The following is a 27245-nucleotide window of genomic DNA, read 5'->3' as shown; positions in this document are numbered from 1 at the left end:
TTAGCGAGATCCTCGTTGCTAGGAGATTAGACGCGTCTCACCGTGGGATAGCTCAGCCTCACTGATAGCCGGGGGTCTCTCTTGTTCAAGGGCTGAGATCTCAGGTCCCACAACCGCCCACAACGAGGGGCAGTTCTGGGAAGCCCCTTTCTAGGGACATTTTTCTTCTACGCTCTATAACGCGGGCCGAGGCAGGCCGAGGCTTCTTTCCCGGATCCAATCCCCTGCCCCTCCATGCCTAAGAAAGAAAAAATGGCCAACACGCCCCTGTCCGATGAGGAGCAGCTGCTTCTGTTTCAGCAGAAGTTGCTGGCAGAGGAGGAGATGGCCAAAAAGAAGGAGAGGCTCCTCAGCCAGTTCTTGAAGGTGATGGCCTTTTGCATTATGTCCTGCTCAACCCCATCCACCCCCTGCGCTGGCCCTGTCACTGAGGAAACCTCATTTTCATCCTGACCTTCCCTCCTCCGGAAATCCTGAGACCCAGATATACTTAGATTTCAGGCAACATTGTTTGGGAGGCGGGAGTGTTCTCTGCGAAGCATGGAGGGGGTGCGTGGTATACAGCTTGGCAATCTCTATTGAATCCCAGAACAGGGACCGTAGGTCCTGTCAGCTGTCCCAGCTGTCTGGAATGCTGATATTCTCCCTGGAGATGGGTCATTACAAACAACATCCTACTCTGATGCTCCCACCCTGAAGGAAATTCACCCTTGCCTTCCCTAAATGCCATCAGGCCGTTCCCATCGAAAAGGGGTAAGGTGTCAGCTGACTTACAGAGTGATCTTGTTTGTTGTACTGAAAGGCCCTGACTTCCTGGAGGTATATTTATTCCTTCACACAGGACAAGCTGGCCAAGGAGGAACACAACAGTGCTCTGAACCTTAATAAGATTAACACACAGTGGAGAACTGTCCTTCGGGAAGTCAAGACCAGAGAGCTTCATAAGGACATTGAGATCCTCAGCCAAACATTTGAACGAGTGGTGGACTGTAAGGACAATGTCATCAAGGTAGGCACTCTTTCCAAGGAAACCTTGAGTGTGGCTTCCTGACCTCTTAATAGAACGAGCCTAGTGAATTAATCCATCTTAAAGCCCTCACAAGACACATGCTGTGAGAAAGCCAGGCTATTGGTAATAACGGTTTTCACAGAAATAAAAAATAGAATATTGGGCTGTCTTTCATCCCTCTCTCCCTTAGAGGAGCCACTCTCCTTGTCATCTATTGCCCAAAACCAGTACTATCCAATAGTAGAGTCATAAGGCACAGTAGACATCACCCAGTGACTTGAAATGAGTCCCACACCTTCATTTCAATGTCAGAAGGCTCAGTTCCAGAGGGGAACTGACTTGCCCAAGGTCACATAGCTAGTCAGTGAGAGAACCAGGACTCCAGCATGTGTTTATTGATTCCCACTGCAGTGCTCCATTCAACTAAATTGTTTGGCCTCTTGATTCAACTGCAGTGGCCCTGGATAAAGTTGAGAAGATCTCCATGGGTAAGAGCAGTTCAGGATTTCTAAGCAATTCAGTCAGCCATCCTTATGCTCTTGGGAGGTTCTTGAGTTCTTGATTCCATCCTATCTCTTCTTCTAAGGGATTTTCTGTACCCCTTCTTTTGTCTTACTTTTAATATTCTGCTTCCATTTACTGCCTTCTCCTTAGTCTTTTCCATTATTTATTTATTTATTTATTTATTTATTTATTTATTTGAGACAGAGTCTCGCTCTGTTGCCAGGCTGGAGTGCAGTGGCACAATCTCGGCTCAGTGCAACTTCCGCCTCCCAGGTTCAAGTGATTCTTCTCCCTCAGCCTCCCGAGTAGCTGTGACTACAGGCGTGTGCCTCCACACCTGGCTAATTTTTTTATTTTTAGTTGAGATGGGGGTTTCACCGTGTTGGCCAGGATGGTCTCGATCTCCTGACCTTGTGACTCACCCGCCTTGGCCTCCCAAAATGCTGGGATTACAGGCGTGAGCCACTGCGCCCAGCCAGTCTTTTTCATTTTAAACAAAACAAAGCCCACAGTAACAGCAAAATATACATTGCCAACATGATATTCCCCCTCTAGAAAACACACATTTCTCTTTCATAGCCTAACCCCTGGGGAAAAAGCTCAGAAGATCCTGGGCAGCTTCCAGAGATAAATATTAAGAGTCCTCAAATTTGCAATAACCATTATTCATTAGAAGTCCACACCCCACCAGTTATACCTTATGGATTTTTTTTTTTTGAGGCGGAGTTTCACTCTTGTTGCCCAGGCTGGAGTGCAATGGCACGGTCTTGGCTCACTGCAACCTCCGCCTCCCGGGTTCAGCCTCCTGAGTAGCTGGGATTACAGGCATGTGCCACCATGCCCACTAATTTTGTATTTTTAGTAGAGATGGGGTTTCTCCATGTTGTTCAGGCTGGTCTTGAACTCTCGACCTCAGGTGATCCGCCTGCCTGGGTCTCCCAAAATGCTGGGATTACAGGCGTGAGCCACCACGCCCAGCCACTGAGGAGTTTCACTCTTGTCACCAGGCTGGAGTACAGTGGCACGATCTTGGCTCACTGCACCATCCGCCTCCTGGGTTCAAGCGATTCTCCTGCCTCAACCTCCTGAATAGCTGGGATTACAGGCGTCCGCCACCAAGCCCAGGTAATTTTTGTATTTTTAGTAGAGACGGGGTTTCACCATGTTGGCCAGGCTGGTCTGGAACTCCTGACCTTAGGTGATCCACCCGCCTCGGCCTCCCAAAGTGCTGGGATTACAGACGTTAGCCATCGCGCCCAGCCCATACCTTACGGATTTTTAAGAGGCTTTTTCAGACACTTATTGGAAGTTATCAAACACTTGATAAGAGGCAGGCACGGTGGCTCAAGCCTGTAATCCCAGCACTTTGGGAGGCCGAGGCAGGCGGATCACGAGGTCAGGAGATCGAGACCATCCTGGCTAACATGGTGAAATCCTGTCTCCACTAAAAATACAAAAAATTAGCCGGGCGTGGTGGCGGGCGCCTGTAGTCCCAGCTACTCGGGAGGCTGAGGCGGAAGAATGGTGTGAACGTGGGAGGTGGAGCTTGCAGTGAGCAGAGATTGTGCCACTGCACTCCAGCCTGGGCGACAGAGCGAGACTCCGTCTCAAAAAAAAAAAAAAAAAGAAGCACTTGATAAGAACAGCAGTGTTCATTGCCTAGTGTTCCATTATTGTAATGCTAAGTTTGTGGGAGTTATATATCTCGTACTGCTCAAGGTCATCGCCAAGATCTGATTTTTCACAAAAAATATTTGCAACCTCAGGCATGAATGGGTTAAGGGAAGCTGAGTAGTTGGCCAGGTTCACCCCGAGACAATTAACTTCTTCCTACACAGCAGCCTCACAGCTTATGATAACAGTTCTTGCTTAGGTAAATTACACACTGTTAATATTAACCACCTTCAGGGTCATTCCTGAATAAGACTACACATATTAAATGTGGAAATGTTAGTGATCCTCACTATCTCTACTTCTTCACTTCCATTTTACCCTGTATCCCACAACATCTGATTTCTACCTTTCTCTAGGAAACTGCTCAGGTAAAGGCCACTGGTTCAGAATTGTGGCTAATTTTCATCATTTAGTGTTTATCTAACCTAACCTCTCTATGGCACTGACATTTTTGGTCATGCCCTGGGTCTTGAAATTCTCCTTTGGCTTGCATGACACCATTCTGTCATTTTTCCTACCTCTGGGACATAAATCATTCACTCCAGTGAGTTTATCTTCCTCTCTCCATCCTCTGAACTTTAGCATTCTCCGGATTTCTGAGTCTGGCCATCTCACCCTTTAACCAGTTTTCTAGGGCCAGACAATCTTACACATTACCCTGGCTTTATTTTATTTTATTTTTTGAGACAGAATCTCACTTTGTTGTCCAGGCTGAAGTGCAGTAGCACGATCATAGCTCATTACACTCAAGCTCCTGGGCCCAAGTGATCCTCCCACCTGAGCAGTTGGGACTACAGGCTCTCACTACAACTGGCTAAACTTTTAAATTATTTTTTAAATTTTTAGTAGAGACAAGGTCTCGCTGTGTTGCCCAGGCTGATCCTCCCACCTCACCCTCTGGAGTAGCTGGGACCACAGGTACACACCACCTCACCTAACAAATTTTTAAATTTTTTATAGAGATGCAGTCTCGTTATGTTGCCCATGCTGGTCTTGAACTCCTGGCCTCAAGCAGTCCTCCCACTTCGGCCTCCCAAAGTGCTAGTATTACAGGCATGAGCCACTGGGCCCAGTCCATCCTAGATTTTGCATCTATCCCTGACCTCTGTTACTAAGTGTTGTATAAGTCGTCTACTTTAAAGTAGTTTTCAAAGCTATACCCTGCTGTCCTTTTCCACTGTCCTCCTGTAGTTGAGACCTGGGCATCATCTCTAACCTAAACTATTAGTAATAGTTTCCTGTTTTCCACCCTCCACATTGAACTGCCTCTGGATTCTCTGCAGAACTACCGGAGATGATGGTGATGATGATGATGATTATTATTATTTATTTTATTTTATTTTTAGACAGAGTCACCCAGGCAGGAGTGCAGTGGCACAATCTTGGCTCACTGCAACCTCTGCCCCCTGGGTTCAAGTGATTCTCCTGCCTCAGCCTCCTGAGTAGCTGGGATTACAGGTGCATGCCACCACGTCCAGCTAATTTCTGCATTTTTAGTAGAGACGGAGTCTCACCACGTTGGCCAGACTGGCCTCTAACTCCTGGCCTCAGGTGATCCACCTGCCTCGGCCTCCTAAAGTGCTGGGATTATAGGCATGAGTACCAGGATTATCTTTCTAATGGAGAAATCTAATCCTGTCACTCCACTGCTTAAATCTTAGTGGTTCCCCCATCTACAGGAAAAAATCCAAACTCCATAGTAAAAACATCAAAGCCCTCATGATATGGTTCCTACCTGTACTTTTCTTTTACTTTTTCTTTTCTTTTCTTTTCTTTTTTTTTTTTTTTTGAGATGGAGTTTTGCTCTTGTTGCCCAGGCTGGAGCGCAATGGTGCGATCTCGGCTCACCGCAACCTCCACCTCCGAGGTTCAAGCAAGTCTTCTGCCTCAGCCTCCCAAGTAACTGGGATTACAGGCATGTGCCACCATGCCCAGCTAATTTTGTATTTTTAGTAGAGACGGGGTTTCTCCATGTTGGTCAGGCTGATCTCGAACTCCCCACCTCAGGTGATCTGCCTGCCTTGGCCTCCCAAAGTGCTGGGTATTACAGGCATGAGTCACCGCACCTGGCCTCTGCCTACCTGTACAGCCAGCCTTGTTTCTTACCTGTGCCTTTGCACATGCTATTCCCCGTATCTGGAACTCTCATCTCCATTTCTTCTCCAGTCGTCCTGGCAAACTTTCTTATTATTTTTATTTTTATTTATTTTTTTGAGACAGAGTCTCATTCTGTCTCCCAGGCTGGAGTGCAGTGGAGCGATCTCGGCTCACTGTAACCTTCGCCTCTCGGGTTCAAGCGATTCTCCTGCCTCAGCCTCCCAAGTAGCTGGGATTACAGGCACGCACCACGACACTCAGCTAATTTTTGTATTTTTAGTAGATACGGGGTTTCGCCATGTTGGCCAGCTGGTCTCGAACTCCTGACCTCAAATGTTCTGCCCACTTCGGCCTCCCAAAATGCTGGGATTACAGGCGTGAGCCACCACGCCCAGCCCCGTTTTTTTTGTTTTGTTTTGTTTTGTTTCTGAGACGGAGTCTCACTCTGTTGCCCAGGGTGGAGTGCAGTCGTGCAATCTCTGCTCACTGCAATCTCCACCTCCCAGGTTCAAGTGATCCTCCTGCCTCAGCCTCCTGCGTAGCTGGGACTACAGGTGTGCGCCACCATGCTGGCTAATTTTTGTATTTTTAGTAGAGACGGGGCCTCATCATGTTGGCCAGGTTGGTCTGGAACTCCTGACCTCAGGTGATCCGCCTGCCTCAGCCTCCCAAAGTGCTGGGATTACAGGAGTGAGCCACCATGCCCGACCATCCTGGCAAACTTTCATTCCTCCTTCAAGAGTTGATACAAATGACATCTCTTATGAAGCCTTTCCCAGTGCTTAGTCAGATGTAGGCACTCAGTCCTTTATATCTCATCGTCACTCAATAAATCATCAACCTTAGAGCAATTTCCATGTTATGTTGTGATTTTCTATTTATGTAACTCTTCCTACTAGACTGTAAGCTCCTTCAAGAGCAGTGGGCATATCTTTTTATTTCTGAATCCTCAACATCCAGCCCAGTGCTGGTGCGTAGCAGGGGTTAGGTAAACATTTGTTGAGTGAGTGAATAGTCTTCCATTATCAGAACCTATTTCATAAGATCCTTTTATCATTGTAAACGTATAAGGTAAAAGCTATCTCTGTGTAGAGGTCATGGTAGTTTACAATGAGTGGACTCAAGGTGCCTGGATCATGTGGGCAATTCCGTAAATGCTTTTCTGTTTAATCTTGTTTTACTTTTTTGAAGGTAATACACTCACATGATTCAAAATTCAAAAGAAAAAAAGGTTATATAGAGAAAAGTTCCTCCCCACCAGTGCCTTCCAGGTACCCAGTGTTCCTTCCAATAATTCTAGTTTCATAAACTTTTTTCTTTTTTTACATAAATGATCATATTATATACTATTCTGCACCTTGCTTTTTTCACTTAATAATACATCTTGGAGGCCGGGCACAGTGGCTCATGCCTGAAATGCCAGCACTTTGGGAGGCCAATGCAGGCGGATCGCTTGAGCCTAGGAGTTCGAGATCGGCCTGGGCAACATGGTAAAACCCTGTCTCTACTAAGAATATATAAATTAGCCGGGCGTGGTGGCATGTGCCTATAGTCCCAGCTACTGGGGAGGCTGAGGTAGGAGGATCACCTGAGCCTGGGAGGCAGAGGTTGCAGTGAGCCGAGATTATGCTCATATATATATATTGTTCCATATTTTCCCATAAAGAGCTTCTTATTTTACAACTGCATAGTATTCTGTATTGCAGTTTAACACATTACTTTGTCTTCTGTATTTTCATTTTGGTAATTGGATTTAGATGCTTGGTGATGTTGTATCAAGAGGCACATACGGCCTAGCTCTCTTTTTGTGATGTTAGCAGCTGTTGATCCATTAAATCATTGGGAGATGCAAAAATGCTTATTTTTAAAATGTTTAAATTTTATTTTAGAAATAGAGATGGGGCCAGGCACAGTGGTTTATGCTTGTAATCCCAACACTTTGGGAGGCTGAGCCAGGCGGATCCTTTGAGCCCAAGAGTTCGAGACCATGGCCGGGCACGGTGGCTCAAGCCTGTAATCCTAGCACTTTGGGAGGCCGAGGTGGGCGGATCACTAGGTCAGGAGTTCGAGACCATCCTGGCCAACATAGTGAAACCCTGTCTCTACTAAAAATACAAAAAAAAAAAAAAAAATTAGCAGGGCTTGGTGGCGGGCACCTGTAGTCCCAGCTACTCGGGAGGCTGAGGCAGGAGAATGGCATGAACCCGGGAGGCGGAGCTTGCAGTGAGCCAAGATGGTGCCACTGCACTCCAGCCTGGGGGACAGAGCCAGACTCTGTCTCAGAAAAAAAAAAAAAAAAAAAAAAAAAGAGTTCGAGACCAGCCTGGGCAACATGGCAAAAACCTGTCTACAAAAAAACTTAAAAATTAGCGGGGCATGATGATGTGCGCCTGTAGTCCCAGCTACTCGGGAGGCTGAGGTGGACGATCAATTGAGCCTGGGAGGTTGAGGCTGCAGTGAGCTCTGATCATGCCAACCTGACCCCAGCTTAGGTGACAGGACAAGACCCTGACTCAAAAGAAAAAGAAATAGAAATAGAGATGGGGTCTGGATGTAGTGATCCAGTAAGAAAAAAAAAGGAGAGAAAAAGAAATAGAGACGGGGGCCTCACTCTTTTGCCCAGGTTAGTCTCAAACTCTTGGCCTCAAACCCTTGCTTCAGATGATCTTCCTGCCTCAGCCTCCCAAAGAGCTGGGATTACAGGTGTGAGCCACTGTGCCTGGCCTGATTTTCTAATAGTATTATTCATTTTTTGTTCATTAGCTTGAGTATTTCTGAAAAGAGATACTTCCCCTCATTTTCTATTCAATTACTCAGAGCTATAGTTTATATAGGAAAGGCAAGATAAATGCTTGATTCTTTCTCTTGCCTTTATTTACCAGTTTTTTTAAAAATTGGTTGTCTGGTATCCTCCAGTGATAACTGATTAAAAAAAAACAAAACTTCTGGCTGGGCACGGTGGCTCACACCTGTAATCCCAGCACTTTAGGAGGCCGAGGCTGGCGGATCACAAGGTCAGGAGTTTAAGACCAGCCTGACCAACATGGTGAAATCCCATCTCTACTAAAAAAATACAAAAAATTAGCCAGGTGTGGTGGTGTGTGCCTGTAATCCCAGCTACTCTGGGAGGCTGAGGCAGGAGAATCACTTGAACCTGGGGGGAGGAGGTTGCAATGAGCCGAGATTGCACCATTGCACTCTGGCCTGGGCGACAGAGTGAGACTCCATCTATCTACTAAAAAATACAAAAAATTAACTGGGCATAGTGGCGGGCTCCTGTAGTCCCAGCTACTCAGGAGGCTGAGGCAGGAGAATGGTGTGAACCCAGGAGGCGGAGCTTGCAGTGAGCCAAGATCGCGCCACTGCACTCCAGCACTCCAGCCTGGGTGACAGAGTGAGAAGCCGTCTCAAAAAAAAAAAAAAAAAAAAAAAAAAAATCATGTGCACTTGGCTTCTCACAGCATGACTGTTAGGCTCCTGGAGGGACCATCCTAAGAACAAGCATTCTAAGGGGCAGGAAGCAGAAACTGCCAGGCCAGCCAAGGGTTATGCCTGGGACTGGCATAGTGTCACTTCCACCATATTCTATTGACCCATGTAGTCATAGGGTCTGCCCAAATTCAAGGAGCTGGAAGAAGAGACACCACCTTTTGATGGTGGAGTGGCAAGGTCACATAGCAGAGAATTGTAGGATGGGAGATATTGCTGTGATTTTCTTTGGAAAATCTGCCTCAGTGAGGCACTTCATGTTGGTTCCTGGGTCCTTCTGACATGACCCTTTTGGTCTTTTATAGTTTCTTTGCTATCTTTTATGGTAAGATACCCCAGGTTCTGCCGGGCGCGGTGGCTCATGCCTGTAATCCCAGCACTTTGGGAGGCCAAGCCGGGCAGATCACAAGGTCAAGAGATCGAGACCATCCTGGCCAACATGGTGAAACGCTGTCTCTACTAAAAATGTAAAAAATTAGCTGGTCGTGGCAGCATGCATCTGTAGTCCCAGCTACTCGGGAAGCTGAGGCAGGAATCGTTTGAACCTGGGAGGCCAAGGTTGCAGTGAGCCAAGATCGCGCCACTGCACTCCAGCCTGGTGACAGAGCAAGACTCCATCTCAAAAAAAAAAAAAAGATACCCCAGGTTCAACTTATTTTCTGCATCAGACCTCAAAGCACCCATTTCTCCAAGAATCCCTGATTCCTTTCAGTGGTAGCTACATCACTATAAATGTTAGTCGTCCACAGGACACTGGCTGGCTTCATGGGGCTCTTTGCTATCACTTTTTTTTTCTTTTTTGAGACGGAGTCTCGCTCTGTCGCCCATGCTGGAGTGCAGTGGCATGATCTCAGCTCACTGCAAACTTGGCCTCCCGGGTTCAAGCGATTTTCCAGCCTCAGCCTCCTGAGTAGCTGGGATTACAGGTACGCGTCACCGTACCAGCTAATTTTTGTATTTTTGTTATTTATTTATTTATTTATTTTGAGACAGAGTCTCGCACTGTCACGCGGGCTGGAGTGCAGTGGCACAATCTCGGCTCACTGCAACCTCTGCCTCCCAGGTTCAAGCAATTCTTCTTGCCTCAGCCTCCCGAGTAGCTGGGATTACAGGCGGCTGCCACCGTGGCCGGATTTTTTTTTTTTTTTTTTTTTTTTAGTAGAGCTGGGGTTTCACTATGTTGGCCAGGCTGGTCTCGAACTCCTGACCTCATGATCCACCTGCTTTGGCCTCCCAAAGTGCTGGGATTACAGGCTTGTGCCACCGTGCCCAGCATTTTTGTATTTTTAGTAGAGACAGGGCTTCACCATGTTGGTCAGGCTGGTCTTGAACTCCTGACCTTGTGATCTGCCCACCTCGGCCTCCCAAAGTGCTGGGATTACAGGTGTGAGCCACCGTGCCCGGTCTTTTTTTTTTTTTTTTTTTTTTTGAGACAGGGTCTTGTTCTGTCACCCAGGCTAGAGTGTAGTGGCATGATCACAGCTCACTGCAACTTTGAACTCCTGGGCTTAAGCAATCCTCCTGCCCAGGCCTTGTGAGTAGCTGGGACTACGGCCTGGGTAATTTTTATGGGTTTGTTTGTTTGTTTGTTTTTGTAGAGATGGGGGGGTCTCACTATGTTGCCCAGGCTAGTCTTGAGCTCCCAGGCTCATGTAATCCTCCCACCTTGGCTACCCAAAGTGTTGGGATTACAAATGCGAGCCACCTTGCTCAGCCCTTGCCATCACTCTTGCTTTACACAAGAGTGAGGAGGACAGCCAACATTCTTAAAGCCAAAGAATTGGCATTAGGAACAAAGAAAAATCTGCCAGCTGAATATATTTTTATTTTCTCACAGAGATGCTATTCAGCTGGAATGGTAACTCTCTTTCTGGCCTAGTCTTTAGCTAAAGACCTGTCCGAAGCCGAGGAGCAGTACGCCCGTGCCCTGCGCAGCCACTTGCACAATGTTGACCAGCTCTTGGCCCTGCAGAGGCGCCGGCTCAGTCTCCTGGAGGAAAGTTACAACATGGAGCTGGAAGCCCTAACCAAGGAGTTTGAGACAGAAAGGTATGGGGGCCTAAGAGAAGATGGGGAATTGAATCCAGGGGAGTGCCCAGAGTCTGGGTCAAGGAGTTGCCTGTAAGCAAGTGGCTAGTATCTTGGAGCATCCCACATTGATTATCACAGGACCCCCAGCAGAGAATATCTTGGTTCCTTTTAAACAAACTCGCTTAAGTTTGCAGTTCTAGCTTCCCTTTACTCACATCAGGCCCCTGTCTGTGTGCCTTCACCACCCACTTTCTTCTTTTTTTTCTTTCACTATTTTTTTCTTTATTGTTTTATTTTTTTATTTTGTTTTGTTTTTTCAAGACAGAGTGTTGCTCTGTTGTCCAGGCTGGCATGCAGTGGTGCGATCTCAGCTCACTGCAACCTCTGCCTCCCGGGTTCAAGCAATTTTCCTGCCTCAGTGTCCCCAGTAGCTGGGATTACAGGTGCGTGCCACCACACCTGGCTAAGTTATTGTTTTACTTTTTTAAATAACTTTTTCTTCTTCTTTTTAAATTTAACTCCTCAAATTCCTTTTACCAACTACCCACTTTCAACTATGAAAATCCTACCCATTTGGCAGGGAACAGGATGGGAGAGAGACTTCTCACTGTAACCTTTTGTACTTTTTTTGTATCACATGAATGTATTACCCATTCAGAAATCAAAATAAAATAACCTTATTCATTCTTTCTAGCCCTAAAAAGAATAGAGCCTTCCCTCTCTCTTTTCTCCATCAGTACCTAAGAGTTTGTACCATTCACATAGATTTATTACATACTGCTTTGAATTGTCATTATTGGTCAATATCCCGTATCCCTCAGAGCAGGGACAGTGTCTTGTCTCCTACAGGAAGACAATTATTGACCAACATGAGAAAGAGATTCACTATCTACAAGATATCTTCATGGCCATGGAGCAGAACTATATAGATTCTGAGTATGAAAGCAAGCTGGAGTTCCAGAGCATGTGGAATGATCTCAAAAACATGGTATGAAGGGAGAGTAGATAGGCAAGAATTGGGAGGAGGTGATAGAAAAATGCTCAAGGAGGCTGGGCACAGTGGCTCACACCTGTAATCCCAGCACCTTGGGAGGCCAAGGCAGGAGGATCACTTGAGACTGGGAGTTCAAGACCAGCCTGGGCAACATAGGCAGACCCCCCCCATCTCTACCGGCCCCCCCCAGAAAAGAAAGAAAATAGCCAGGCGTGGTAGTGTGCGCCTATGGTCCAAGCTACTTAGGAGGCTGAGGTAGGATGATCGCTTGAGCCCAGAAGATGGAGGCTGTAGTGAACTGTGATAGCAACACTGCCCTCCAGCCTGGGGGAGGGCAGAGCGAGACCCTGTCTCAAAAAAAATTAAAAAAGAAAAAAGAAAAATGCTCAAGGCTACTAGAGGTAGAAGAGACCCCTTTAGCCAACACAGTCAATATACCATCTATTGCCCCTGTAGGTATCCCTACTGCTTTTTGTAATTTTGTGAAAATTGGTTGGGAGGGAGGACCATTCTAAAATGTCAAGGGAATGCATTTTAGAGCTAAAAAGCACCAAGGAGATCATCTGGCTTCACCCCTGTGATTTTCAGATGAAGAAAGTAAGGCACAAGTAAGTAAAATGACGGGCCAAAGTCATGCTGCTGGTTTGTGGTAGAACCAGGAGAATCTAGGTCTCCTGCCCTTTGATCCAAAGTACTTTCCACTGTCCTCAAGGCTGCAATCTTAGCCAGCCCACAGACCTAGGTTTGGGTATGGAGTTCTTTGTTTTTATTTACCCCACAGTGTTTTATAAAATTTTTTGAATAAGCATCCTACACTTAAAAATTGGAGATTTCATAAAAAACATCTAAATTTTCAGCTCCCCTTGAAAAATTTAAAGATCTGGCAACACTGGGCCACATTTCCAAATGGCAAGGCTCACGTGGAGCTCAGTGGCTGCCCCTCCTCCTCCCAAATGCAGCATTTCCTCTCCAGTTCACCACAGGCCCCACCCGGCCCACAAAACATATTTATATCATCTGCCTGGTCTTGTGTAGGCATTTTCACTGGAGACCTCTGTACTAAACTATGCTACAAACAGTTCAAGAGGGTGAGATTCCTGGTGGAAGTGAAAGGGCACTAATAAGGTAATTCCAAACATTTGCTATTTTGGGGTCACTTGCTAGAATTTAGAAGAGAAGCACTTTCTAAGACTGCACCTGGAAAACACAGTAGAAGATCTGTGGAGAAAGTTCCAGGATGTACTCAAGAATTACACTGATGCCACGGAGGATCGAAAGGCTGCCTTTGAGACCCTGCAGGTGAAGGATGAGAAGAGCTCCAAAGAGATTGAAGTACAGATGAAAAAAATACAGAAACTACAGGTTAGTATAGCCACCTGGAAGTACTCACTGCTTTAACTGCTCTATTATTCCCTCTTTTGCTTCCCCTCATTTCTCCTGGGCCTCATCACTGATCATTGGTTGGGAAAAGATGATATGCTCTGATTTCAGTCCCCAGGCAGCCCTTTTACCTGTCTCACTGAAGACCCTCAGTTGGTCAAGTGTTTCCCCTAATCTACTCTGTTCCTCTAGGATGCCATAACTATTTCAAAAGGCAAGATCATGATACACAGCCGTGAGAGTGAAGATGAGAACCGGTATATCCATAATGACAAGGAATTGGTCCTTGTACAACTGCGAAAACTTAAGGCCCAAAGGACTCAGGCCCGGGCAGCATCCCAGAAGAACTTAGTCAAACTCACCCTGGAAAGTAATGCCACCCTCAAGGCCCTGAGAAAGATTGTTGATAAGGTAACACAGGGGAGAGGACAATCAGAACAAAGTCAAGGAACCTGCCTCCCTGCAAAGTGAAAGGGATTTGGAAAGGATAGTGGGGGCTTCTTCCTGCTTCCTGGCTGAGTGGACACTTGGAATACCTTTTTTATTCCATGTTTCCTCCCCTCTTACATTAAATTAAGTTTATTTATTTATTTATGTATTTCTACAGATGGGGTCTCACTGTGTTGCCCAGGATGGTTATGAACTCCTGGCCTCAAGCAGTCCTCTTGCCTTAGCCTCCCAAAGTGCTGGGATTAGAGGCATGAGCCACCCTGGTGAGCCCCTTCCTACTTTTTTTTTTTTTTCTTTTTGGTGAGACAGGGTCTCACTCTGTCTCCCAGGCTGGAGTGCAGTGGCGCCATCTTGGCTCACTGCAACCTCTGCCTCCTGGGCTCAAGCATTCCTCCCGCCTCAGCCTCCCCAATGCACAGCTAACTTTTGTATTTTTTGTAGAGATGGGGTTTCGCCATGTTGCCCAAGCTGGGTCAAACTCCTGGCCTCAGATGATCTTCCCACCCTGGCTTTCTAAAATGCTGGGATTACAGGCATGAGCCACTGCGTCAAGCCCCCTCTTACATTTTAATTAATTAATTATTATTTTTTTTGAGACAAAGTCTTATTCACTCTGTTGCCCTGGCTGGAGTGCAGTGGCGTGATCTTGGCTCGCTGCAACCTTTACCTCCCCAGTTCAAGCAATTCTCCTGTCTCAGCCTCCTGAGTAGCTGGAATTACAGGTGCGCACCATCACGCCGGGCTAATTTTTGTATTTTTAGTGGAGACAGGGTTTCATCATGTTGGCCACGATGTTCTCGAACTCCTGACCTCAGCGATCCACCCACCTTGGCTTCCCAAGTGCTGGGATTATAGGCGTGAGCCACCGTGTCCGGTCTACATTTTAAATTGAAATGAACTGGCCAGGCATGGTGGCTTATACCTGTAATCCCAGCACTCTGGGAGGCCAAGGTGGGAGGATTGCTTGAGCTCAAGAGTTTGAGACCACCCTGAGCAACATAGGGAGAGCCCATCTCTACAAAAAAAAAAAAAAAAAAAAAGCTGGACATAGTGGCACATGCCTGTGAGCCCAGATGCTTGCGAAGCTGAGATGGGAGGACCACTTGAGCCTGGGACATTGAGGCTGCAGTGAGCCAGGATTGCACCACTGCATCCCAGGCTGGGTAACAGAGTAAGACCCTGTCTAAAAAAAAAAAAAAAAAAAAAAAAAAAGAATTAATAATGAATGAGTTTTGGCTGGGCGCAGTGGCTCACACCTGTAATCCTAACACTTTGGGAGGCTGAGGCAGGCGGATCACCTGAGGTTGGTAGTTCGAGACCAGCCTGACCAACATGGAGAAACTCCATCTCTACTAAAAATACAAAATTAGCCGGGCATGGTGGCACGTGCCTGTAATCCCAGCTACTCGGGAAGCTGAGGCAGGACAATCGCTTGAACCCTGAAGGCAGAGGTTGCGGTGAGCCGAGATTGCACCACTGCACTCCAGCCTGGGCAACAAGAGCGAAACTCCATCTTTAAAAAAAAAAAAAAATGAGTTTTTAAAGGAATGAATTATTAATAATGAATTATTTTTTTTTTTTTGAGACAGGGTCTTGCTCAGTTGCCCAGGCTGGAGTGTGGTGGCACCATCTCGTCTCACTCCAACCTCTGCCTCCTGGGCTCAAGTGATCCTTCCATCTCAGCCTCTCCAGTAGCTGAGACTAGACATGTGCCACCATGCCTGGCTTTTAAATAATTTTTTGTAGAGATGGGGTCTTCTTATGTTTCCCAGGCTATGAATTAATTTTACAATAAGAAAATACTTGGAATAGTGTGTGTTACATGGTAACCTCCATTTGCTATATGTATTTATTGCTATTGTTTCCCACTTGGATGAGTAGCTTCCCTGGGTTCAAACAGGAGAACCAACTCCACTAGCTTCCCTCTCCACTCCCTTTCCTAATATAAACTCTCTTCCTGCTTCAAATAGGGTGAAAAGATCCTTAAACTTGCTGAAATATGTAGGAAATTTGAAACCGAGGAAGAAAAAGTGCTGCCTTTTTATTCATCAGTATTGATTCCTAAGGAGCAGGAGGGGATTCAGGAGAATAATCTAGAAGAGCTTACTGAGGAGCTCACCAAGGTAAAGCCTGGGGGATGGTGCGGCATTGGGCAGCATTTGCTAATAGGTCTCGCTGCACACCTTCTCTCTGTAACTCCACTCCCAGGTGATGGTGGACTACATAGGAATGGAGAATTTCTGGAAAAGGTACAACAAAGTGAAACTGGAGCAACTGAGCCTCCAACACAGACGAGCCCAGCTGCTAGATATCAATGGGAAGCTGCGGGAGATGCTGAAGCAGTACTTGGATGGCATCTCAGTGAGTGACGAAGTGCTGAGCCAGCTCAACCCACTCTTTATAGTCAACTATCAAAGCAACTTACCCCAGCCCTTGTCCATACGTATAGCCCATCCAGGTGATAAACAACATCCAACCACTTAAAATGTAATTGAAGCAGCCCACGTGATCTTCCACAACCTGTGATCTAAGGAAAAAAATCTTTCAACTCCTAAAGATTTTTTTTTTTTTGAGAAATGTAGGGATGTTGCTATTAAAAATTTCCATGGAGTTTATGAGCTCCTTATATCTTTTCCATATTGGACAGAGCAGTTCTCTTTGAGGACACTAGGAACACTGTGGTCCCAGGCAATAGAGAGAACAGCTAGGCAACTTCCAGGAGACTCACTGCTCAATTAAGCATCCCTCCTCAGAATCAGGGCACCATGAGAGCCAAAACCCATACCTTAAGGACCTAGAGATCCTATAGGAAGACTCAAGACCAGGTCCTTAAAGTCAGGACAGCAAGAGGAGGCCAGGGGAAGAGGTGATCCAGGGCCTACAACCACCCCCATGCCAGGCAAGATGCAACTCACAATGCTTTTTTCCTCAGCCCTTTACCTCATTCTCACTTTCAAAGGCAGTCTCAGAAAGTATCAGATGAAGAATGCAAAGAAGTTTTTAAAAATTTATTATTTATTATTTCTTTTTGCTCTTGTTTCGTTTCTCTTCCTTGAGCTTCTTTTTGGAGACTTTGGGTCTATTGGCCTTTCTGTATAGGTGATACCCAATGAGGCCCAGGAGGGCTGGCACCATGGCCATCCCTACCAGAGGCAAAATACCCTTCACCAGCTTTAGCCAGTAGTTGGCTCGGATTAGTGCAATCAGCTCCACGTCATACTGCACCACTGCATCCGCTGGAGAGGCAGAGGGGTGGAGAGGGTTAGACTCTCTGCATTTTATCCAGGGCTCAGAATCTGAATGAAAATAGGGAGGGTAGGCCACAGCAAAGCCAACAACTATGAAGCTGACAAGGTTTAAATGTGGGGTTGAATTCCTTTAGACAAGAGTAGAGGAGGATTACGAGCAGAGTCCAGTGATAATCATGTTGACCCCAACTACACATGTGGCTTGGGTCCAGTGACAAGTCTTTGAATGAAGGAAAACTTTCTGTGAATATGAAACGTACAGGCTCTTCTCCATTTGTAAGTGGGAGAACCCTCTATACTAACTACTAATTTATCGTATTTCCAAATAACCACACGGATAGAGTCTTTGCAGGGCTGAAATTAAATGGATTTAAACTAGACTTTTAAAAATCAACCAACCAATGAGCACATTCAACGTGATTATGAGATAAGAGGAGTTTCAACATAAGAGCTGAAGAGGAAGAAGGATGAGAATGCTGCTTAAGAAGTAAAGGGGCAGGTGGAACAGAAATGAGTGGGCAGAAGAGGTGCAAATAAGCAGCACTGGGAATGGGGAGGTAATAGGGCTTTGGGTAAAAGAGTTTCTCCTTGGTCCCCCTACCCTCCTTCCAGGCCTTCCTCTAAGCTGGAACTAGGATAAGAATTACGAGCCCAGCCAGGCACAGTGGCTCACGCCTGTAACCCCAGCACTTTGGGAAGCCAAGGCAGGCGGATCACCTGAGGTTGGGAGTTTGAGACCAGCCTGACCAACATGGAGAAGCCCCATCTCTACTAAAAATACAAAATTAGCCAGGCGTGGTGGCGCATGCCTGTAATCCCAGCTACTTGGGAGGCTGAGGCAGGAGAATCGCTTGAACCCGGGTGGCGGAGGTTGTGGTGAGCGAAGATTGTACCATTGCACTCCAGCCTGGGCAACAAGAGTGAAACTCCGTCTCAAAAAAAAAAAGAAGAAGAAGAATTATGAGCCCAGCACTCTGTGGAGTACAACACATTTTAGCTAATAGAACATTTGTTAGAACTGAAAGCAAAAGATATGCATCTTGGGAAATCTGTCCATCTCAACCCTTCAAAAATAGACATCAGCAGTGACCAATGATGGCTTTTAAAGTTATGGGGTAGACTTGGCTTTAACAGTTGCTTTTTGTTTTGAATTACTTGACTGTGATTATTTTTACTGTCTTCCCTGATGGAGGCTGAAAGGAAGAAGGGGGGTGGCTGTACAGCTGACACAGCGTAGAGTTGTAGAAAAGGGCAGGAAAGAAGTCCAGTGTTCTGGGAAAGGTGGTGGCACAGGCAGCAGACCCATGTGGCCCAAGCAGGTCTCCTCCCTAACAAGTTACTGGCTGCTGGAAGTCATGCCAGGTGGCCTCATCAGGTTATTTGTCTTTAGTCCCCGTTGGTGGTATGAGGAGGAAAAAAGTGGCCGTGTAGATGGAGGCCCTAGCCACTCCTATCTGTCTAAACAAACTTGGTCTGGACCTTCTCAAGCATCAGACAAAGTATATAGCTCCTTATAGCTCTTAGGGACTGGGTATTTTGATGGCCTGAGAGAGAGTCCTAGTCAGATTACCTGGGACAGATGGTGGAAATCCCCGTTTTCCATAGGCCAAGTGAGAAGGAATGATTGCCCTTCGCTTCTCTCTGAGGGAAGGAATGTCAGTCACAGCCAGAGGCAGGAGAGGTAGGCCAGCAGCCTCAGTCCAGCTGAAGCTCCTCCAGCAAAACCCCCTGGATCTTCACACCCAAAACACGAACTTTTCCACCTGAACACCAAACAGGCTGGACAGCAAAGGTGTCCATCTCCCCATGTGCCTCAACTCTCCCAACAAAAGCAACAGCACAAGAGGCACAGAGGCTTTGAATGCCCTCAGGGGTCCCACTGACTTGGACCTGTCCAGTGGGAAGCAGGGTCCTTTATTCCACATTCTCCTGCTTCTTAAGGAGCGAGGATGGCAGAGAAAGCCTCTACCCATGCAAAGGGGGTACCCAGGCCCACCCCTGCCCAGATACTCACCCCACACACATGTCTAGAAGACTCTGCTCCAGACCTTGAGGAAGAAGACACAACTGAACTGGAAGCTATCCACCTTCCCCAAATCCCATGACATGAAGATCAAAGTCTTCCTCCTCCATCTTCAATTGGCCTTTCCCTCACTTCTTAAATCTCTGGCTTCCAATAGTGTATGGGACAAGTAGAGTACTAAAAGTGAGGTTTGAACCTCAGGAGGTAACTGGTAGAGCCCTAGGGTCTTACTCATTTCCGGGGGGATTTCTAGGGCAGCTTTGGAGCTGGAGAGGCTAAGAAAGGGCTTAGGTTGGGAAGAGGTGGAATGGGAGGCACAGGTCACATACCTGGAATCACCTGCTTTTGGCCAAGTTCTATAACCAGAGGGTCTCTGGTCAGGGAGGTGTCAATAATACGTCCATCTACCAAGCTTCCCTGGGGGGAGAGAGCATCAAGAGCATACAGCTAGCACCCTCTCCCTCCCAGCAGGCGCGCAACACACACCTGGACCGCTGGGCGGCGGCAGCCCCCTTAGAGCGGCAGCCTAGCGTTCCCCTTACCGCTGTAAGGAACAGGAAGCCCCAGAAGGCTGGAGCTTCTCGGAGATCTCTCCACCCTGCATTTCTCCGTGCCAGGTAGGAACTGGCAGAAAAGCAAGGAGGGAAAAGAGGCACGGAAGAGCAACGTCTCTCCCCTCGCCACGTGCTCGAGGACCCCAGAGCCCCGAGTTTCTTCTCCCGAGCCGCTTGCCACGTGTCCAAGCCAAAGCTGACGTGTTTCAGCAGGGCGCCGCCCCCTCCCAGGCCCCGCCCCGGCCCCCCAGACCCCTCACCGTGTAGTGTATGTGAAGCGTGTCTCCGAAAGCAGCGGGCTCGGCACATGGTTCTGGGGGCTCCACCTACGATCGGACTACAGGGGTCACGGATGCTCTCCCAAAGATCCCGTTCTCGCCCCTAGACCCGGCACCACCCCCAACTCAGTTCCCGCACTTCCTCTCCTCCCGGCTCCCAGGTTCGTTGAGATCCCAGTATTACCACCCCACAAGGCTCGACCCACTGGGGCTGAGGGTCGGGACTATCTCCTCACCAGGGTCTCCACTTGGAGGGTCCGGACGGGACTTTCGGTTTCGAGCCCAGCCTCAGCCCGGCACACCGCCGCACTGAGCAGCAGCAGCAGCAGCAGCAGCAGATGGAGCGGGAGGAGTGAGGGGCGCAGGGTCATGACTGGGCGCGGGGCAGGGAGCCGGGGCACCAGGACAGGCTGTTCGGGTGGCGGCAGCTAGGACAGCGTTCCCGCGGCGCCCAGGCCAGACTGGACGGGACGGGGCGGGGCGGGTCGCGATGCTAGAGCTCCTCCTCCTGCAGCCCTTCCTCCACCTTGTCCCCACCTCCGAAAGGGAGGAGGCCGAGGGGCGCCCTCTGTACCCTCCAAGATCCGGAGGGCGCAGGTTCTGACGCGTCCGTTAGACGTTCTGTCCTATAACGTGGGTTGGGCCAAATAATAGCACCCATTTACGATTACCTACTGTGTGTCAGGAGCTAGTCTCTAATCCTCAAAACCACCCTGAAAGGTCGGCATAATTGTTTCCATTTTACAGATAAGGCACAGGGTGCTCAGGATGTGCCCAAGGTCATCAGGCTAGGTGGTGACAGAGACAGGATTCAAACCCAGAACTGCCTGAGTCCAACGTGGTTGGTCTGCTCTACCCTCTAAGTTGTCTCCTTGTGGCTATCCTGGCAGTGTCTGGCTGGCAGAGCCCACCCAGGCAGTTGTCCCATTCCTCTCCGACCTCCAACTACTTCAGCTTGAATTTCTGGAGGTTATAGATCCAAATATCCGAAAGAAGGCAGGGGGCTGTCCTGTCCTATCCCTGTCCTTTGAAAAGCTAGCTGAAAAGAGCAAGGAGCTGTTTTCCTGTAAGAACAGGGTAAATCCCTGGTCTTTTCCTCTGGTGCTACTATTTCCTTTCTCCTTCATCAACAAACTTCTCAAAGGGCAGCACACGTAACCCATTTATGTTTGTGTAAAGACTTCATTTTTTTTTTTTTTTTTTTTTGAGAGAGTCTTTCTCTGTCCCCAGGCTGGAGTGCAGTGGCGCGATCTGGGCTCATGGCAAGCTCCGCCTCCCGGGTTCACGCCATTCTCCTGCCTCAGCCTCCCGAGTAGCTGGGACTACAGGCGCCCACCACCATGCCTGGCTAATTTTTTGTATTTTTAGTAGAGACGGGGTTTCACTGTGGTCTCGATCTCCTGACCTCGTGATCCGCCCGCCTCAGCCTCCCAAAGTGCTGGGATTACAGGCGTGAGCCACCGCACCCGGCCTTTTTTTTTTTTTTTTTTTTTTTGAGACGGAGTCTCGCTCTGTGGCCCAGGCTGGAGTGCAGTGGCGTGATCTCCACTCATTGCAACCTCCGCCTCCCAGGTTCAAGCGATTCTCCTGCCTCAGCCTCCCAAGTAGCTAGGATTACACCTGCCACCATGCCCGGCTAATTTTTGTATTTTTAGTAGATAAGGGGTTTCACCATGTTGGCCAGGCTGGTCTCAAACTCCTGATCTCAGGTGATCTGCCTGCCTCGGTCTCTCAAAGTGCTGGGATTACAGGCGTGAACCACCAGACCTTTTTTTTTTTTTTTTTGAGGAGGAGGAGTTTCACTCTTGTTGTCCAGGCTGGAGTGCAATGGCACGATCTCGGCTCACCGCAACCTCTGCCTCCCGAGTTCAAGCGATTCTCCTGCCTCAGCCTCCCGAGTAGCTGGGATTACAGGCATGCGCCACCATGCCCGGCTGATTTTGTATTTTTAGTAAAGACAAGGTTTCTCCATGTCTGTCAGGCTGGTCTCGAATTCCCAACCTCAGGTGATCCACCCACCTCGGCCTTCCAAAGTGCTGGGATTACAGGTATGAGCCACCATGCCTGGCTCACTTTTTAAAACAGTTTTTGTTGTTGTTGTTGTTTGTTGAGATGGAGTTTCACTCTTGTCGCCCAGGCTGGAGTGCAATGGCACGATCTTGGCTCACTGCAACCTCCACCTCTCGGGTTCAAGCCATTCTCCTCTCTCAGCCTCCCGAGTAGCTGGGATTATAGGCACCCACCACCACGCCTGGCTAATTTTTGTATTTTTAGTAGAGATGGGGTTTCGCCATGTTGGCCAGACTGCTCTCAAACTGCTGACTTCGTGATCCGCAGCCTCAGCCTCCCAAAGTGCTGGGATTACAGGCGTGAGCCAATGCGCCCAGCCAACAGTCTTAACTGTACTCATTCTTCCAATCCATCTGTAACAACCTAGACTTCCTCCCTATCTCCTGTTTCTGTTAGTGGCTCTGCTACCAGCATTCATTCTTCTCTCATCTCCCACATCCAACGGGTCTACTCTGGATTCTCCTTCCACAGACTCTCCAGCTCTTCCCTTCCATTCCCATAGCTACAACCCTCCCACCTCAGGATAAGAAGCCTTCATAATCTCTCATTTGTATTGTTTAAAAAAAAGTAGTCCCCTTAGCAGGAGGGAATTTCCAGGGGTGATGAAATGCTCTATATTTTCAGAGGGATGTGGGTTACATGGCTGTATGCATTTGTCAGAACTTATCAAACTGTATACTTATGATCTGTACATTTCACTGTTTGCGAATTATGTATCAAGTTATTTTTTTAAGTTAAACAAAAAAACCATAAAACTCCATCTCCAAGTCTCCCTTAAAGCTGGATATGGCCAACTGACTAAGTTCTGGCCAAGAAAACATAAACAGAAGTGTTGGAAGTATTGTCTTGGACTTCCAAGAAGGCCCTTTAAAGAGTTAACTAGAAAGCGTCCTTCTGTGCTCCTCTCTCTCCCCCTAATCATCTTTCCTTCCTTCTGTCTGCTATCTAGAATGTAGATGAGATGAATTAAGCTGTAGAAGCCATATTAGACCATGAGATGACCATAAGGATGGAAGCTGCACGCTAGGATGGTGAAGCAAAAAGAAGCATAAGTCCTTGTTAATTGCAGAGCCACCATGCCAGCTTTGGATTGCCTACCACCAGACACTTTTATTTTTCAGTTGTATCTGAAGCCCCATTCTTTGTGGGGGAAAAAAAAGACTAGTCAAGTGCAGTAGTGAGAAGGGGGAAAAAGGAGTTCAATCTGTAACTGGCCATGAACAATTGAGATGCCTAACTTCAGACCAGCCGCCAGATACCTTTTTTTTTTTTTTTTTTTTTTGAGATGGGGGTCTCTGTCATCCAGGCTGGAGTACAGTGGTGCAATCTTGGCTCACTGCAACCTCTGCCTCCTGGGCTCAAGTGATTCTCCTGCCTCAGCCTCCAAAGTAGCTGGGACCACAGGGGCATGCCACCACCCCCGGCTAATTTTTAAGTTTTTTGTAGAGATGGGGTTTTGCCATATTGCCCAGGCCTGGTCTCGAACTCCTGGACTCAAGTGATCTGCCCCCTTCGGCTTCTTAAAGTGCTGGGATTACAGGCATCAGTCACCACACCCAGCTCACCATTTTTTTTTTCTTTTGACAGAGTCTCGCTCTGTTGCCTAGGCTGGAGTGCAGTGGTGTGATCTCGGCTCACTGCAACCTCCGCCTCCTGAGTCAAGCAAGCATATCTGGCTAATTTTTGTTTATTTATTATTTGTTTATTTATTTGAGACAAAGTCTCACTCTGTCTTGCCCAGGCTGGAGTGTAGTGCTGCGGTCTTGGCTCACTGCAGCCTCCGCCTCCCAGGTTCAGGCAATTCTCCTCTTTCAGCCTCTGGAGTAGCTGGGACTACAGGTGTGTGCCACCACACCACGCTAATTTTGTATTTTTAGTAAAGATGGGGTTTCACCATGTCGGCCAGGCTGGTGTTGAACTCCTGACCTCAGGTGATCCACCTGCCTCGGCCTCCCACAGTGCTGGGATCACAGGTGTAAGCCACCATGCACGGCCCCCAGACACCTTTTAACTGAGGCAGAAATAAACTTCTATCTTGTTTTTTTTTTTTTTTTTTTTTTTTTGAGACAGAGTCTCACTGTTGCCCAGGCTGGAGTGCAGTGGCGCAATCTCAGCTCACTGCAAGCTCCGCCTCCCGGGTTCACGCCATTCTCCTGCCTCAGCCTCCTAAGTAGCTGGGACTACAGGCTCCCACCATCACGCCGGGCTAATTTTTTGTATTTTTTTTTTTTTAGTGGAGACGGGTTTCACCGTGTTAGCCAGGATGGTCTCGATCTCCTGACCTCATGATCCGCCTGCCTCGGCCTCCCAAAGTGCTGGGATTACAGGCGTGAGCCACCGCGCCCGGCCTTTAAGCTTCTATCCTGTTTAAGAAAAGAAAAAAAAGTCTTGATGTGGTGGCTCACACCTGTAATCCCAACATTTTTGGGAGGCTGAGGCAGGAGGATTGCTTGAGGCCAGGAGTTCAAGACCAGCCTGGACGACATGGCAAGACCCTATCTCTACAAATAATTTAACAATTAGCTAGGTATGGTGGTGTGCACCTGTGGTCTTAGCTACTCAGGAGGCTAAGGTGGGAGGATCACTTGCGTCTAGGAGGTCAAGGCTGCAGTAAGCCATGATCACACCACTGCACTCCAGCCTAGGTGACAGAGACCTTGTCTGAAAAAATAATAAGCCCCTCATTCCTAGCCTCTCCCTACTTTGGACCACTGTGTATACTGCTGCTATCTACAGTTTCAGTCCTATCATCTGCCCACTAAAAAGCCTACCATGGCTTCACATTGCCCATGTGAATAAAATTCCAACTCCTTGACATGACAACTGAAAGCCCGTCATCCAGCCCTAATCTGCTTTTCCAAACTTGGCTTTTATTCCATTAAACTGAATCCCTTTTAGAGACAGGAACCTCATGTTTCTCGTTTCTAAATTTTCATTGCTAGTATAGTGTCCGACACATCAATGCTCAGTAAATGTCTGTGAATTGAGCCAAATTCCCTTCCTGCTCATGGACTGTGGTGTGGCATCAGACAAACCTACATCTTCTGTTTCCATCTCTGTGCCTGAACTCATACACTTCTTTTACCTGCCAAGCTCCCTCCAGGCTAAGCTCAAATATCATTTCCTCTGTGAAGTCCTGATTCTCTTAGCTAGGAGCTCCAGGCATACACTTGTAGACATTATTATATTTTTCCTTTTGTTGCAGTTATTTGTGTATGCCCCATTCCTCCCTTCCTATCTCCCCCAAAGAGCCAGTTAACTGATGGCAAGGCCAAGGTTGCAATCATGTCTGGAGCTAAGTACTAGCTACACGATACCCTCCAAATAATAGATTCTAGACAGTGTGTTTTATTTTGAAGAAATTATACTATGAAATACTGAGAAGCCATTAAAAGATCTAATTATACTAATATAGAAAATCTCTAAGACAAATGTATATATACCCTAAGTAAAAAAGCAAGTAGCAGAATAACAGATGTGATATGAGCCCATTTATATTTTAACCCCTCCACAAACATGTGTCAGCACATATATTTAGAAAAGGAACTAGAAGGATGCACATCAAATAGCTGAGGATGGTTACGTTTGGGCATGGGAGAGAGAATAGTAGAGGGGAATGTCCCACATGTTGCTCTGTATATTTTTGTATTGTTTGGATTTTTTTACAATAAAAATTACTTTGGTTATAAAAATAATTTTTTTCCTGCTCAGTTGTTACTTCTCAGGTTATAAAAATAATTTTTAATATTAAATATTACACGAATAAACAAGATATATAGCAATACAAGGGAATGAGTGGGAGGTGTTAAATGAGTTGTGCTAACAGAGCTAAAGGAGCCAACGTGGGGAAAAACCATAAAAGTCCTTGTGGTTGCAGAGGGCACAGGCAGCTTTGTGGAGGAGGTGAAACTTGAGCTAGATCTTGGAGTGGGATTTTTAAACAAGTGAGAAAGTAGGTAAAGGCAGAGGGCCAGATGTTTGGGAAAAATGAATGGACTGATTTGGCTAAAGTAAGGGATTTGGCCAGAGACTAGAGAGAGGTGGCTGGAGAGGGAATTAAGGGCTAGTTGTAGGCTGGGTGCGGTGGCTCACGCCTGTAACCCCAGCACTTTGGGAGGCCGAGGCGGGCGGATCACGAGGTCAGGATATCGAGACCCATCCTGGCTAACACGGTGAAACCCCGTCTCTACTAAAATTACAAAAAATTAGCTGGGCGTGGTGGCGGGCGCCTGTAGTCCCAGCTACTCGGGAGGCTGAGGCAGGAGAATGGTGTGAACCTGGGAGGCAGAGCTTGCAGTGAGCCGAGATAGCGCCACTGCACTCCAGCCTGGGTGACAGAGCGAGACTCCGGCTCAAAAAAAAAAAAAAAAAAAAAGGCTACTTGTGAAGAACCTTGAATGTCAGACTAAGGCAATGGGAACACACTGGAAGTTTCTAAGCAAAAGGATGGCACAGCATACTGCTCTGATGTATCAGCAGACTCGAACAGTGTGGTGAAGGTGGAAGGCTATTGTCTTATCCAGGTCTGAGGCTCTGTTCAGGAACCTGAAGGGGAAGAGGAGTAGAGTAGGAGAGGGTGGTAGTAGAAATGGAAAGGGCAAAACTATTCAACACAATATCCACCCACAGGCAGCACAAGCCCATCTGCACCCTGGAGGGACCAGAGAGGGAGCTTTTTCCTTGGATCAAGTTAGAAGAAATCCAAACAACAGAGAAAGGTGAGATGATTCTTGGAAAGACAGGAGAGTTGGCCCACCCCTGGCTGGAGATACAACTTAATCACAGAACCATTGCTAGAAAAGCCTCCACACTTAAAGGTGTCTCTGTCAGTGTGTAGGAGAAACCCTACCACAGTACCTGGGCTTCCAACACTCATGGGGCACCCACCATGCCCAGCTTGATTAAAGACAATGGTGTTTATTAATTCATCCATTTATTCATCAAGGTTGCATGACTATTATGTGCCAAAGAATAAGCAGAACACTGCTCTTTAACTGTTCTTAAGTGTTTATTTATCACAGGTTGTTAATAAAGTAAAAGTCTGAGTTGGCATATACAAATCTGGGTTTAAAATCTGATTTTTGTTGAGACAGGGTCTTGCTGTGTCACCAGTGCAGTGGCACAAACACGGCTCACTGCAGCCTCAACCTCTCAGGCTCAAGCAATCCTCCTGCCTCAGCCTCCTGAGTAGCTGGGACCACAGGCACGTGCCACCATGCCCAACTAATTAAAACATTTTTTTTGGCCGGGCACAATGGCTCATGCCTGTAATTCCAGCACTTTGAGAGGCTGGGGTGGGAGGACTGCTTGAGCCCAGGAGTTTGAAACCAGCCTGGGCAACATAGTGAAATCCCATCTCTATTTTTTTTAAATAAAAGTAAAAAAAAAAAAAAATATATATATATATATATATAAACATGTAATTGTATATATATATATCATAT

The 27245-nt window shown here is 47.2% G+C and overlaps 3 protein-coding genes across 6 annotated transcripts in view; 1 reads left to right on the top strand and 2 right to left on the bottom strand.

Annotated features, from left to right (window-relative positions):
• Window positions 1-7: 7 nt before the first annotated feature.
• CCDC65 (coiled-coil domain containing 65) lies at window positions 8-16243 on the top strand. The gene is made up of 8 exons (XM_055295028.2): window positions 8-366; window positions 842-1009; window positions 10653-10822; window positions 11654-11792; window positions 12963-13160; window positions 13371-13589; window positions 15599-15751; window positions 15837-16243. The coding sequence occupies exons 1-8, from the start codon at window positions 235-237 to the stop codon at window positions 16110-16112; spliced, it is 1455 nt and encodes a 484-aa protein (XP_055151003.2). The 5' UTR covers window positions 8-234; the 3' UTR covers window positions 16113-16243.
• Window positions 16244-16621: 378 nt separating this feature from the next.
• FKBP11 (FKBP prolyl isomerase 11) lies at window positions 16622-20950 on the bottom strand. Of its 4 annotated transcripts, none has more exons than XM_063610645.1 (6): window positions 19968-20950; window positions 19714-19779; window positions 19229-19316; window positions 18891-18924; window positions 18447-18517; window positions 16622-16924 (listed from the first exon to the last, which is right to left on the bottom strand). In XM_063610645.1, exons 1-6 carry the CDS (start codon window positions 20100-20102, stop codon window positions 16647-16649), a joined length of 672 nt encoding a protein of 223 aa, XP_063466715.1. In that variant the 5' UTR covers window positions 20103-20950; the 3' UTR covers window positions 16622-16646. The 4 variants fall into 4 exon arrangements, with proteins under 4 accessions (XP_063466715.1, XP_055151010.1, XP_055151012.1 ...); XM_055295035.2 differs by having other exon boundaries at window positions 16622-16864; window positions 19968-20934; XM_055295036.2 differs by lacking the exon at window positions 16622-16924 and adding an exon at window positions 16931-18265 and having other exon boundaries at window positions 18444-18517; window positions 19968-20941.
• Window positions 20951-25277: 4327 nt separating this feature from the next.
• ARF3 (ADP ribosylation factor 3) overlaps window positions 25278-27245 on the bottom strand; it is a 28216-nt gene continuing 26248 nt past the window's right edge. Inside the window, exon 4 of the mRNA XM_063610653.1 lies at window positions 25278-26346. Coding sequence (XP_063466723.1) covers window positions 26317-26346 — 30 coding nt within the window. The 3' untranslated portion in view covers window positions 25278-26316. The remainder of the gene's footprint in view (window positions 26347-27245) is intronic.

The sequence above is a fragment of the Symphalangus syndactylus genome, chromosome 10 (assembly GCF_028878055.3).
Source record: "Symphalangus syndactylus isolate Jambi chromosome 10, NHGRI_mSymSyn1-v2.1_pri, whole genome shotgun sequence".
Classification (NCBI taxonomy): Eukaryota; Metazoa; Chordata; class Mammalia; order Primates; family Hylobatidae; genus Symphalangus; species Symphalangus syndactylus.
This window is presented reverse-complemented; position numbering and strand designations above follow the sequence as displayed.

Bases quoted from the DNA above. Each gene is read 5' to 3' on its own strand.
- CCDC65 (XM_055295028.2), top strand. From the start codon at position 235: ATGCCTAAGAAAGAAAAAATGGCCAACACGCCCCTGTCCGATGAGGAG. The intron at 10,823-11,653 runs GTATGGGGGCCT...TGTCTCCTACAG, and splicing joins AAGGAGTTTGAGACAGAAAG to GAAGACAATTATTGACCAAC. The intron at 13,161-13,370 runs GTTAGTATAGCC...CTGTTCCTCTAG, and splicing joins AAAAAATACAGAAACTACAG to GATGCCATAACTATTTCAAA.
- FKBP11 (XM_063610645.1), bottom strand. From the start codon at position 20,102: ATGACCCTGCGCCCCTCACTCCTCCCGCTCCATCTGCTGCTGCTGCTG. The intron at 19,317-19,713 runs GTGAGGGGTCTG...CTCTCCCCCCAG, and splicing joins CGCTTCACATACACTACACG to GGAAGCTTGGTAGATGGACG. The intron at 18,925-19,228 runs GTATGTGACCTG...TTCTTCCTCAAG, and splicing joins CCAAAAGCAGGTGATTCCAG to GTCTGGAGCAGAGTCTTCTA.